We start from the raw sequence: 13513 nt of genomic DNA, 5'->3' as shown, positions 1-13513 counted from the left end.
AGTAGAGGCACCCGGGTGGCTCAGTTGGTTAAGCGACTGCCTTCGGCTCAGGTCATGATCCTGGAGTCTCAGGATCGAGTCCCGCATCAGGGTCCCTGCTAGGCAGGGAGTCTGCTTCTCCCTCTGGCCCTCCCCCCTCTCATGCTCTCTCTCTATCTCATTCTCTCTCTCAAATAAATAAAATCTTAAAAAAAAAAAAAAAAAAAAAAAATTAAAAAAAAAAAAATCAACAAGTAGAGGCGCCCGGGTGGCTCAGTGGGTTGAGCATCGACTCTTGGTTTCAGCTCAGGTCATGATCTCATGGTCCTGAGCTAGAGCTTGGAGTTGGGCTCTGTGCTCAGTGGGGAGTCTGTTGGAGGTTCTTTCCCGCTCCCTCTGCCCCTCCCCTCGCTCACATGGGGCCCGTTCTCTCTCTCAAAATATATAAATGAAAAAAAAATCAAGTACACATGGGGCGCCTGGCTGGCTCAGCCAGTACAGCATGTAACCCTTGATCTAGGGGTTATGAGTTCAAGCCCCACGTTGGGCATAGAGCTTACTAGGGAAAAAGTACATATTTATATCTTCATTGATTAAATAGTATTGATTAAGCATCCACTCTGTGCCGTCTGCTGTGCCTGACAGAAGCGCATGCACCTGTCTTCCTGGTGTTTGACGTCTGCGATTGGTGCTGTTGAGACAAACGAGAAACATTTGAGTGTTATGAGAAATAATTGAGAATCATGAGACATAATTCAACCATTATATTTTTTTCTGAATAGTTTTAAAAACCTACAATCTATTTTTTTCCCCCTTTCTGGAGTCCATTTAGATGGATGGTGGAACTTCTGAATTTATCCTCTGTGCTTTTCTGTTGTAATTTCAGTTTCTTTTTGTTTCTGTTCTGGATTTATTTTATCTCCTGGACAAGGGATTGGTATGCACCTCTCTGCATCCTCTTATTTAGGCCTTTCACTTATGTCAGCAGTTACATATTTAATCCCCAGGATCTCATTATTTTTGTTTCCCTATAGTTATGTTTGGTAATAGCTTATCCTTACTTTGTATACCTCACATTCCTCCATTGCTATTCATTAGAAATTTCTTCTCCTAAGTTCTTTGAATGATCTGTATCTTTTGGGTTGTATTTTTTGTTTTCTCATTTTTCTCTCTCATGCTAATATTGGTTTTCCTTAGTTGTCTGGTAATCTTGTTTATGAACCAAGGCCTGGAAGGATCAGTGCAGGCGGCAGGCTTCCCCTCAGCACTGTGCGTCCCTTTCCCCAGCCGGCCTCGCCAGACATGGACAGGGAGGACAGAGGGCTAGTGCTGAAACAGTAGGGCGACCTCCTAACACAGAAATGTTCCTGGAGCATGAGCGGGCAGTGACCATGGTGTAGGATGGGACCCACATGGGTGCCAGCATGGGGCAGACTTTGTCATGCTCCGTTCCCGCGAGGAGCTGCCTTTCCTCTTCCACCTCTGTGCACGCATGTTGTGTTCTCTTCCTCTCTTACCCACCTGACAGGCTCCTGCCTCTCCTGGGCCTTCCCCGAGCACTGCCCCAAGTCGCCCCGTGCCCTTGTTTCTGCACAGCGCTTCCTGTGATGCGCTGGTTCGTAACCAGTCTGTGCAGGCCTTGAAGGCCGGGACCCCAGCCTAGGCAGGCTCTGTGAATGTTCCGCAGTTGAATGAATGTTCCATGCGGATGTGAAGTCTAAGATTTATTGAGTTGAGTGTGTCCCATATTTATAGCATCAGGGAGAGACCATGAGGGCCCTCTTTGTGCATGACCTCGTGTTCCACTGCAGACCTGAATAATATGTGGCCGTTCCTTTTCCTCTCTTTTCAGGAAATGAGACCACAAACAGATCTGTGTGTGGTCAGGGTGGTTTAGTGGGAATTAACCAGGACCACCAGCTGGTCCCCACAGGCCAAGAACACCCGTATTGAGACTGAATTTTACTATTATGAACTGTATTAGACATGACCAATAGATGGCAGAATCAGTGAGTGACAGGTGAGGAGAAGCAGGATTTGCATAATCTCAAAGTTATCTCCCCAAAGGTATTTGTAAACCACAAGGAGAAAGCTAGGAACTGGCAGATGCCACCTTAATGGAGTTGAATAAGGGTCCATACCTGGGACCCCAGGAATTGATGCACTGGGAAGGTGACATTTCTGTGGCTCTCTTGCCCAAAGTACACACTCTTAGTCCAATCACGTGAGACCACCAGGCAGACCCCAGTGGATTGGGAAATACGAGCAAAGAGCAAGTAGCTGTCACAGACTGCAGGGGACTAAGGAGAAATAACTAAGTACACCATGGGATGCTGAATGGGATTTCAGCACAAAAAAGGCACAGTGGAAACTCTGTTGGAATTTGAATAAAATCATTAGTTAATGGGATTGTCCCATTGTGAATTTCCTGGTTCTGATCATGATAATTGTACTGTTATGGAGTCGCAGAAGATGTTAGCATTGGAGGAGGCTGGGTCATGGATCTATGGAAACTCCCTGTACCATTTTTGCAGCTTTTCTCTAAGTATAAAGTAGTGAAGATGAAAAGTAAAAAAACAAAACAAAACAAAACAACCTCAGGTGTAGTCAATTACGGTAGCTAACATAGGAGCCATCCACTTGGGAAGAGGGGTGCTTCCCCAACTTCTTGTATCAAAGTGTGTCAAAATGACTGCCATGCTTAGATTCCCATACGCTCTTCTCTTTGCTGAGTCAAGGGAAGAAGGGCTCTTCAGATCTATTATTTCAGTACAACTTAACACATAATAAAAAAGCCTGTCTCGCCTATCTTCCAAACGTGTACCTCATTATAACTTTAGACACCCAGTGAGCCCTTCATCCTGAGCTCCTAAATCAGATGCTCAAGAAGTATTTGCTTTATTGTATCAGTTCCTTTCCTGAGCTTCTTATGGAGCCCCTCCTCTATATATGGAGGCCATTCATCTGATCTTCGGGGCAGCAAGAGACCTCTTTTTTAAGTTTTTATGTATGTATATATTTAAGAGAAAGAGAGCACGCACATGAGTGGCGAGGGAGGAGCAGAGGGAGAGAGAATCCTTAAGCAGACTCCGTGTTGAGCAAGGAGCCCAACACGGGGCCCCATCCCACCAGCCCGAGATCATGACCTGAGCTGAAGTCAAGAGTAAGGTGCTTAACCAACTGAGCCACCCAGGCGACCTCTAACTGCTTTCAAGTCAAGTGGAAGCAATTGTTGGCAGAAGAGCATCAGCAGAAGCAACGTCTGCAACTGGTGTAGGCCTCCAACAAGTCTGTGGGCTGTGCTATTTTTTGAGACACACTGCATTGTCCCTGACCTCCTGGGCAGCAGTGACTTCTCCCTTGACTGCATTTCTGACTATCCCTGAGGGACATTATTCCAGATCCTTCAAAAGCATTTTTAGGTAGGAAGACCTCTTGCTGCAGTATCCCTGGTAAGGAGGGACAAAGAGTGTTTTAAGTATAAAAAAGTTGACTTAGAGATTGGTGTTTCATTGTAATTTCTCTCATTTAGATGTTACATTTTTTTTTTTTTCTGAGCTGGCATTTGAATTAGTGTTAACATTAAAAGTAAAGAGTTACACTAATATGCAGCCTTTTAAAGTTTTTTTATACTCACTGGCCATTTACAAACCAAGTACATTTTTTTTTATACTTTTAAAAGTCTTCCCATTATAGAAGTTACATATATTCATTACAGAAAAATTAGTAACTACAGAAAATTAATCTTGTGGGATTACTAGTGATTTTGTTTCATCTTTTTAATACATGCCTATTCATGTTTTCAGTAAGATAGGATCATTAGATACAGTTTATAAATTTTTTCATGACTCCATAATTGGCTGTGCCATCATTTATTTAAAGTTTTCCAGCTGCTGCAAATTCAGGTTTTCCAGTTTTTCATTATTATACATAATGTTTATATCAGATATTCCTAAGGTGGTTTTTTTTTTTCCCCGTTTGACCTCTTTGGCAGTTGGGCAAAACCTATGGTTTCACCTTAGAATAAATTTTTTTTTACTCAAATTAGAATAATGTTTTTAAGTCCATAAAATAAAAATACAAAGCAGGGCGCCTGGGTGGCTCAGATGGTTAAGCGTCTGCCTTCGGCTCAGGTCATGATCCCAGGGTCCTGGGATCGAGTCCCACATCGGGCTCCCGGCTCGGCGGGGAGCTGCTTCTCCCTCTGACCCTCTCCCCTCTCGTGCTGTTTCTCTCTCGCTCGCTCTCTAAAAAAAATAAATAGAATCTTAAAAAAAAAAAAAAATACAAAGCATATTAAAATACAATTGCAAAAGTGTTTAAAATTTTGTGACCTACCAATAAATATGTTTCTTTTTTCTGTGTTAACAAAATGGTCTAGTATCAGCTCTGATAACTTTCAGAGTAGTGATGAGCATAACTGACATTTTGATATGTCTGCAACAACTATCACGTGACACGAAAATATCTGTGGTTTCTTTTGGTGTCAAAGTCACATGCACTGCTAATAGTACTGTAGTTTGTGGCCTGTTTATCATTGATAGAACTGCTACATTTTGTTTTGAAGTTGGTGAAAATAAAGATACATATTTTTTTCATTCAAGTTCGTGGGCCCCCTAATTTCTATCCATAGATAAGATTAAAAACCTCTGGCCATACGTAAATCTTGTTATGTAACTTTCCCCCCATATACCCATAAGGTAGAGTCCTGTAAATCTAATGATGTGAAATTTACGGGAACCTTGAATTTTTACTGCCTGGTTGTTCTTAAGAAAGCATAGACCAGAAAGGTCTGCCTGGTATGTTGAGATTGTACAATTGAACATTTTCTTGCCTATTTGGAATACTTATAGTTTATATTTTTGAATACTTAACTATAGGCCCAAAACATTTTTAGTTCTTTTAATCACTAGTGAGCTTGAATTTTTAAAAGCTATAATTATTGGCTAGTTGTCATAGATAATGACCAATAAAAATTCCCCCATTTTGATTCTGTTACTCTTTTTTTTTAGATTTTTTTTTTTTTTTAAGATTTTATTTATTTGACAGAGACACAGCAAGAGAGGGAACACAAGCAGGGGGAGTGGCAGGCAGAGGGAGAAGCAGGCTTCCTGTGGAGCAGGGAGCCCGATGCGGGGCTCGATCCCAGGACCCTGGGATCATGACCTGAGCCAAAGGCAGATGCTTGATGACTGAGCCACCCAGGCACCCCTGATTCTATTACTCTTTATTTTCCCTTTGTTTCAAATAGTTTTCTTTGTGTTTTTTTCCCTTTAATCATTTTGATGCAATTTATTAATGTCAGCATAACTTCATATTAAAATCTACCTTGTATTGGCAAGTTACGGGGCTATTGTGGGCTGCTCAGTCACATGCTCTTTTAAGCCCCACCACTTTGTGCAATTTTGGCAAGTAGACCACCCAACTTTTTAAGAATTACCTATGGAAAAAAGAATTGGAACTTCAGAGCACTCTGTATTTTGTAAATGTGCACAATTACTCATATGCAACAATAACTATAAGCTTAGTGGAGTGCTTTGGGCCATAATTCTGGCATGTGGCCAGTCCTTTGTAAATGTCCCCATCCATTACTCTGACCTGCTTTTGATTATGATGCAAAGTCCTGGGCTATTTAGTTCTCATGGAACCTCCACCCTTATAATTAGGATGAGCCCTTTGGGGACCAGAGACTATCTGAGTGGTGCACTTCTCGGAAAGAACCATTCTTTAAAAAGTTGGCCTCTTATTACCTCTACTTTGCCAAACCTGTGTTTCATTTTTTAAGAGCAGAATATGCTACTGTTGCTTTCTTTCTTTTTCCTTCTTTCCTTTCTTTCTTTTCTCCTAACTTTAGATCTGTCCTCTCTTTCTAACCTCGTTATTGGGAAAACCGAACATCGGAACAACCTGGCCCTGACAGGCAGAGAGGAGCAGCTCTGCGGAAGCATGTGGGTCCACAACACTACCACGTAGCACGCTTGTAGCCCAGCAAGTAGACTGTCCTAGGAAAAAATAGCTTAAAATACTGAAAATGGGGAAATAATGGTCATTGTCAGTTCCATTCTTTGACTTGCTGACATGGAGGGAGGCCCAGGTCTGTCTGCTCAACACCAGTATCATCAGGGGCCCCTTCTGCAGCGACTTAAGATGCCTTTTCTAGGGACAGTGGAAGGGTTTTCGTTTTTCCTTCTGCACAGTCGATTGGGGTAGCCAAGATGAGAACAGGACCGTTTTTGCGACATTAGCATATGTTGCTATCACAGTGCCCGCAGCAGAGTATGAATGCGTCCACTCCAGCCAGCCCCGGTTTTTGCTTGAGAAATGCGGATGCTAGTTTGTTAGGTGTGAGATAGTAGCTACATTTCATTTGCTTCTCTTTCTTTGTTTTGTGTTTCTTGTGTCTATTTTCCTTATTTAAATTTCTCAGTTACCCATTTTAAAGAAACACTTTAACTTTACAAATTATTTATAAAAAATGTATTTTGTTCATAATTCTGCACAGTGCAGATTCTGCTGGTCTCCCTAGAGAAATGTACAACTGAAGTATTAATATAGAGTCTGCAAATACTGTGAAGAGCAACACAAACGATCCAAAAATTGCTGGTTGAACCCTGTAACTCCTGTGATTGTATTTTTCCCTTCCCTCTTTACAGATAAAATACCAGGCTTATCTTTTTTTTTTTTTTTTTTTGCCTTGTACGCAGCTCATAACCAGGAGATGTGACTGTACTTGATCTGATTACTTGGAGCTTTGAACTACTTACTACTTCCCCTTTCTCAGAAGGTGAAATTATTTATTACTGTGAATGTGTCAACCAAAAATACAGTTATCTATGTGGAATATTCTAGTGATGGCAGAACTATTCATTGACACTCTTTGTATCATCTTTGTTAAAACTCAGGAACCAGAACTAAGAACTTCAGGCTAAACATTTGTTTAGGTGTTAAATATGGAAAATGAGGGCAGCGGGGAATCAACCATCAATGGGTAAAATGTGAATATCTCTCCCTTTAAACACAGTGGAGCCTTGACTTACAGCACATCAAGGAATTAAGCTCTTGTTTTGATACAAGCTCTTTTTTTAAAAAAAATCTGATTTTAGATATTTTCAGAGATTTCTGATTAAGATGCTTTAATCTAAACCTTTTCTGGGAATATGAAACCGATCCAAAATCCAGTTATTTTGCACAAAATACCAAAATTGCCCTTCTGGCCACTTTAAGCAATTTGAGCTCAAGAAAGCTTTCTCTATGCATGATCTGGCTAGTTGATCCCTTTAGGCATCACATTTTATTAGACTTTTTTGTATTCATAATATAATTTTGGAAACCTTTGGGAAGATAATGTTAATATAAAATGGCTAAAAAATGAGCTTTGAAATCAGTAGTTAAAATCATGTGGTTGAAATCTGGTACTGTTACTTGCTGGTTATGGCTGGGCGGTGACTTATTCTCTCTAAATCACAGCTGCCACATCCGTAGAAAAGAAGGAAATACGTTGTCATGGTGGACACGCATATTGGATAGAATGCTTGGCAAAGTGCCTCACTTCCCCGCATTATATCATTCTAATAGAGTGTTTGCAGTATTGGTTTTTGGCATTCCGTTATGCTGGCGCTAAAATGTCTTTAGTTTTGGTGGCGTAATACCTGTATTTCAACTCCTCCATCAGTCAATTTATCCACCCTGCTTGAATATCCCAATTCCTCTTCCCTTCCCTCTCCTCCCTCAGACTTCATCATCCTGATTTCTCTCATCACAGGCTTCTGGCCTTTCTGTAAGCCTCATCTTCTGCAACTCCTCCATTCTTGTTCCCCTTTGCCCCCTTCCATTCCTGCAAAAGACAAAGCTGATTTGTGGGTCTGGTTGGAAGAGCTCTCTGCAGCTGATGGATAACTCAGTGTGCAGGTAGATGGCTGCTAGGGGGAAGGTTCTGAGTCCACTGAGCTTGAAGGACAGGCAGAGCCAAGACTGGCCAGAAGGACCAGAGAGGAGACCCCCCAAAGGCTGGTGTTTTGGTTAAAAAAAAAAAAAAAAAAATCAGTCATTTGTCTTGAGATCAAAGTGTAAGGACTCAGAAATTGAATTTAAGGTGATGTTCTGAACATCTGTCAGAGTTACACACTGCATTAGGATTTTGAACTGAATAAAGTTATGTTCGTGTAGAGAAGGTATGTTTTTAGACCTCTGTGATCCTCAGGAGCAGGAAACGGACAGTACACACAAAAAACAAGGCTTTTATCATGAGAATAATCTCATTCAAGTGGAAAGACGTTTTGAACAAGCAGTGTCTGATCATGATAGTAGTGAATTTAACACCAGAAGCCAGACCAGGATTTCCATCTACCCTGATGAAACTGAAGTAGACCAACAAATGGACGTGCTTTCTTGGAAATAATAGCTAGAGCTCTTTTTCAAGGAAAAAAAAAATGGAGGTTTCTGCACAGATACACCTGTAAGTTTAAAAAGTTCTTCCTAGAGTTATCAAACCAGAGATGGGTTTGTTTGAAGATAGAGTCTGAAGAAAGTATTAGAAATTAGTTATAGTTATCTCATGGACATTTCTCCAACTCATAAATGTACTTCTTTAGCAGCTGTGAAAAACTGCAAAGAAAATATGGTCAGGATTTGATGATTGCCACACATAAAACTTTTAAGTGATCTTTAACCGACGGAGCCACCCAGATTTTTTCTGTCTTGTAAACATTCTTCAGTTTTATGTAGGGTTTAGTTTCTTTTCAGAATAACACTATTTTAATTTTATCTGCCAATTTATACTAAAGTGGTAGTGTTTAATATTTACATTTTTATGAATTTATATTTTTTGTGTCCTAATATTTCTAAATTTTTGTATTTGAAATATTTGACTTCAATAATTTTTTATGAATTCTTACTTTAAAACGAAGTATTGGAATTAACACACAGAGTAAACACTTTGATTTTGCTCCAGTGTTGTCACTTTTTAGAGGATGTCTAGATAGCATTTCATTTGAGACCTGCAGGGTGAAGAGACTTAGTCAAATAAAGTAGAGCTGTGGGAAGAATGTAGGTAGTCTTTTAGGTGAGAAAGGGCATAGTGAAGTTTGAGCAACTGAGAAAAATTCAGTATAGCGGGTTTGGAAGGATGATGGAGCGATCTGACTTGGAACTGGAGTGACAGGCTCTCGACAGGCTGAGAGGGCCTTCGGGAAGGCATGGAAAGTATTCAAGGACCCTTGGGAAACCAGAGCATTTAAAACTTAATAGTGATGATCAGGTCTGCATCTTAGAAGGATCATCTGGCTACTGTGTGAGTGATTTGGGTAAAAGCAAACCAGTTAGAAGACCTACACACATCCAGATAGAGGATGATGAGGGTTAGTCAGTGGCAGTGGGGTGGGAAAGAAGGTAGGTAGATTTGAGAGCTATGTAGAAGCTGGAATTCCCAGGGGGTCTGGCATGGGCAGCTAGGTGCATGTGGTAGTGGTTGCTGAAATCGGGACTGCAGAGAGCTGTGCAGGTTTCTGAGGATGGTAATGAGTTCATGTGTGCAGATGCTCATGGACAGAGTTCCACTGGGAGGATGTGAAGATACGGGGTGGAGGGGGGGGTTGAGACGTCTACAGGGGGCATCTAGACTTTTTTGAGGTGACAGTAGAAGTTCGTTCTGAGCGTGGGTGCAATGTTCACGATAGGAAGGGAAGGGCAGCAGAGTAAGAACAGCCAGAGTGGCAGAAGGACAATGTGCGAAGGGTGGTGTCTCAGAAGCTAGGAGGTAAACGTGTTTCTAGAGAAAATGATCATCTGTGCCAGATGTTAGGGGGAATTGGGGCACAATAAGGACCAAAAGTATCAATTTGTTTTCACTTCAAAGCTGTCATTGGTGGCTGTGCAATGAGAGTCGGATTGTAGTAATTCTAAGGTGAGGAACTAGGCAGCCCTTTTCAGGAAGTTGCTACTGGAAGCAAAGACCGAGGAGAGAACCCGAAGGGTGATAAGGAGTTGAGGACAAGTTTTACATTTAAAGATGGAGACATGAGCCTGATTCAGTGATGATGGGAATGAGCAAGTAGACGTTGAAGTTGAAGTGGGGGGATCAAGGCATCTGGAGTCCCAGGGAAGGTGCAATGAGTGGAGGCCAGAATTGAGGGGGAGATTGGGTTTGGGATTGTAAGGAAAAGGAAGCAAAAGTCTGGATCCAGGTCAGTTGATGCCTATGATGGTAGAAAATGAGAACGCTTGCTTCTGACGTGGCTTCTTTATTTTCCTTGTGGTGTAGAAAGTGTTGTCATTCGCTGAGACCGAGGGGAGGGGAGGTGGGGGAGGTGGGGGAGGTGGAAGGAGAACAGAGGACCTTTGCAGTTTCTGCTCCGGGGAAAGGGGGCGAGAGCTGCCCGGGGACAGCTTGAGGGCGGCTGAGGTTACTGGCCGTGAATTGTAGCAGCCCCGAACGTCTCCAGCAGCAGAGAACGGCCGTCTCACCTGCCCTTCCTGGTGTGGGGTGTGTTGGAGGACTTTCTGGAGAGTTGGGAGTCAGTCCGGTCCACAAAGTGCAAAGAATAGCATGTGATGCATGAGGCTTGCACTGCCCGCCGCCACGCGCGCTGTGTCGTTCCGCGCGGCCGTGGTCAGGCGCGCTCGCAAGTCACGCAAGTGCGCCTTCGCCAAATGGCCCCAGACCGTGGGCTTGTTTTTCTTCAAGTTCTCGTCCGCTTTTTTGTACGATTTCTGCCTCCTGCCTTTGCTTTCCTCCTGGTCGTCTGTTCTGCTGTCACATCACTGTCTGCACGTGAGTCTGTGTCAGCCCCACGCTCCGGACGTGGTCAGCATCTGCGATGATCACACCTCTGAGATGAGCTGGGAGCCTGAAGACCAGACAGCCAAGCTTATTAAACTGATATGCAAAGTGGTAGTAAACAGCCTCTGAGAGTGAGGATTCTCAGGCGCTGTGCTTGGAGAGTGTACATGAGTGTTTGTACATGAACTTTGTGACACCTGTTGGGTTGCTTCTCAGGTGTCCAGCCGGGAGACGTTCATTGCCTGTGGTCCCATTGCGTTTTCTTATTTGAACTTGCATGGATTGTGATAATGTTCTTAGAGAGCCCTCACGCTATCCTTATATAATCACTCTTCAGTATTTGCAAATGCATGAGTAGACATCTTTATTATTTATTTATTTCTTCTTATTCTCATGGATTTTCAAATGCTTTTATATCTTGTATGGGAACGACCCGTATTTTCAAATGTATGCATTTTGTATGAGGATAACTTACCATGTCATGACTCCACCATCCACCATGTCACATGTAGGTGAGCTAGGACAATGTAAAGTATTGTGGAGGTTTGAAAAATAAGTTAGCTACTTTAGTTTTTCATACATTTCTGTGTTTTATGGACTGCCTCATCTGTGAACATCTCTTATGTGTATCAACAATTTTAATTTTTTAAAGAAGTATATGCTTAGTGTATAGTGAATATCATTTTTAAAATTTTCTTCTGTAAATTAATTTAATTTTGATCCTGACTTCCCATCTGGTCAAGAGGAAGGTATTCAACACCAGTCATTTGGAGACTTTCCCCCAAACCCCAGGTTATGCTAAGGTTTGGGGTCTTTTGCAGTGCCAGCATGTTGAGGAAAGGGCCCTGAATCGTCAGTCATCTGGCCACACTGCCTACCTAGGAGAGACCTTTTATCCCAGCCCAACATGCCCTTCGGGTTCTTGGCTCTGCAGGATGCCTCTAGTGCTTATTGCCTGGGAACTATTGGTGAGGCCCAGAGTTCCGGGCCTCACTCAGCTTCTGTCTCCTAAGGGCTCTTAGAAGCTCTTTCCTCCGTAGACCCTACTCTAGCTGATAGAGAGTGTGGCTCAGTGACTCACAGGCCTTTCTCCTCTCTCCAGTTCTGGGAAGTCTTTTCTTTTCTTTTTCTTTTTTTCTTTTTTTCCTTTTTATTTGAGAGAGAGACAGAGCACAAGTTGGGGGCAGGGCAGAGGGAGAGGGAGAGGGAGAAGCAGACTCCCTGCTGAGCAGGGAGACTGGGGATGCAGGGCTTGATTGAACTCAGGACCCGGAGATCATGACCTGATACTTAACCGACTGAACCACCCAGGTGCCCCCTGGGAAGTCTTTTTTAATCTGGGGGAAAGCCCTCAATCCTCAAACTCTATTCTCAACAGGTGTAGGGTTGTTTTCTGGTTTTTTTGCTTTTTAACAAAAGCTAAGAATCATTGGCACAAACCTTCCCTTAGGCAAGGAAGCCCACACAGTATAGCCTACCTAAATAGTAGAATGTAGGGACAGAACACAAATCTTTAAAAAAAAAAAAAAAAAATTAGTAAAGTAGTAAGTTGCAGAGTAGTTAAAAAAAAAAAAACATGCAACAGACCACCTCTGTTCAGTGTTACCTCCTCGGAGACCAAACTTGTGTAGCTAAGTCTCTGTTTTATAACTCATTGAGGAATATTTGCTAAATGTGTTTACATTTTATTGACAGAACTTCTGAGTGATCTGAATATCACCCAGAATATAACATTTTTAAAGTGTTGTGTAAGTGTTCTAATTTTGCTTTGTCTAATTTTTTTTTTTTTTTTTTTTTTTTTTTTTTTTTTTACACCTAAGAACACTGGAACTATTTTGGGGCCGACGAGAATCTTGGTCCGGTGGCTGTGAGCATTCGAAGGGAAAAACCAGAAGAAACGAAGGAAAATGGATCTCCATACAACTACCGAATAATTTTTAGAACCAGTGAGGTAAGTTGCAAACCAGAAAGATTGAGGCTTGATTGGAGTGGGGAGTCGTAGTAGCAAAACAATTCAGTGTAATAGCACATAGCTACAAATGTCTTAGCATAAACAAAGGCCCCTTTCATTCATTCTGGTGGTGATGGGGGTGGACATCATGATTAGATTTGGATCCTTCCTTTCTATTGACCCCTGGGTAGATGCAATAAATGAATGGGAGTTTTGATTCGGAGAAAGATGCATCAGTTAAGTGTGGCTCTAGGAAACTGGGTCCTCAGGATTCCAAAGTGGATATTGCATCTACTGCTCGGCCGGCCGGGAGCACTTAGCCAGCGGACTTACAGAAGAGAGAGGGTCACCCAAGAGTTAACTCGCTCTTCCAAACTGTTGCTTAGGACAGTTCTTGATCCAAGAAGAGGGAAAGAGAATTTTCTTCTCCACTTCCACTTGGCTTTCCCCCGGGCCTGCTCCCCCCGCTGTCACCAGAGTGACCCGGCGAACTCGAGGCTACCTCACTGCGCGTGAGGCCGGCTCTCAGGGCTCTTTAGGACTCGAAGCACATGTAATATATGAGTTTTTATTTTAAAATGAAATTCAGGTCAGAAAAGAAAAGGAAAAATAAAATAGCCAACAAAGCAGTTTTTGTTGGTGGTGGTGGTGGTATAAACTCATGAACAAGTTTGGGACAATGAGGTTTCTCCTTTGTTTTCTTTCTGAACATGTGTACAGTTGCGCCAGTTACGAATTTATTATTGCCTCTCTGTGCCAAATTCACTTCAGGATTGTTGTTGCACATGAATGCTTAATACCCCCCT

At 42.3% G+C, this 13513-nt stretch overlaps 1 protein-coding gene across 8 annotated transcripts in view; it reads left to right on the top strand.

Moving 5' to 3' along the window:
* SIPA1L1 (signal induced proliferation associated 1 like 1) overlaps positions 1-13513 on the top strand; it is a 447306-nt gene that overhangs the window by 318092 nt on the left and 115701 nt on the right. For all 8 annotated transcript variants that reach the window (XM_034992842.1, XM_034992846.1, XM_034992844.1 and 5 more), the window contains one exon: positions 12577-12707. In XM_034992842.1, coding sequence (XP_034848733.1) covers positions 12577-12707 — 131 coding nt within the window. The remainder of the gene's footprint in view (positions 1-12576; positions 12708-13513) is intronic.

Source organism: Mirounga leonina, unplaced genomic scaffold, assembly GCF_011800145.1.
Source record: "Mirounga leonina isolate KUSES-001 unplaced genomic scaffold, KU_Mleo_1.0 Mir_82, whole genome shotgun sequence".
NCBI classification, from domain to species: Eukaryota; Metazoa; Chordata; class Mammalia; order Carnivora; family Phocidae; genus Mirounga; species Mirounga leonina.
The sequence above is the reverse complement of the archived record's forward strand: the minus strand, read 5'-3'. Positions and strand labels throughout refer to the sequence as shown.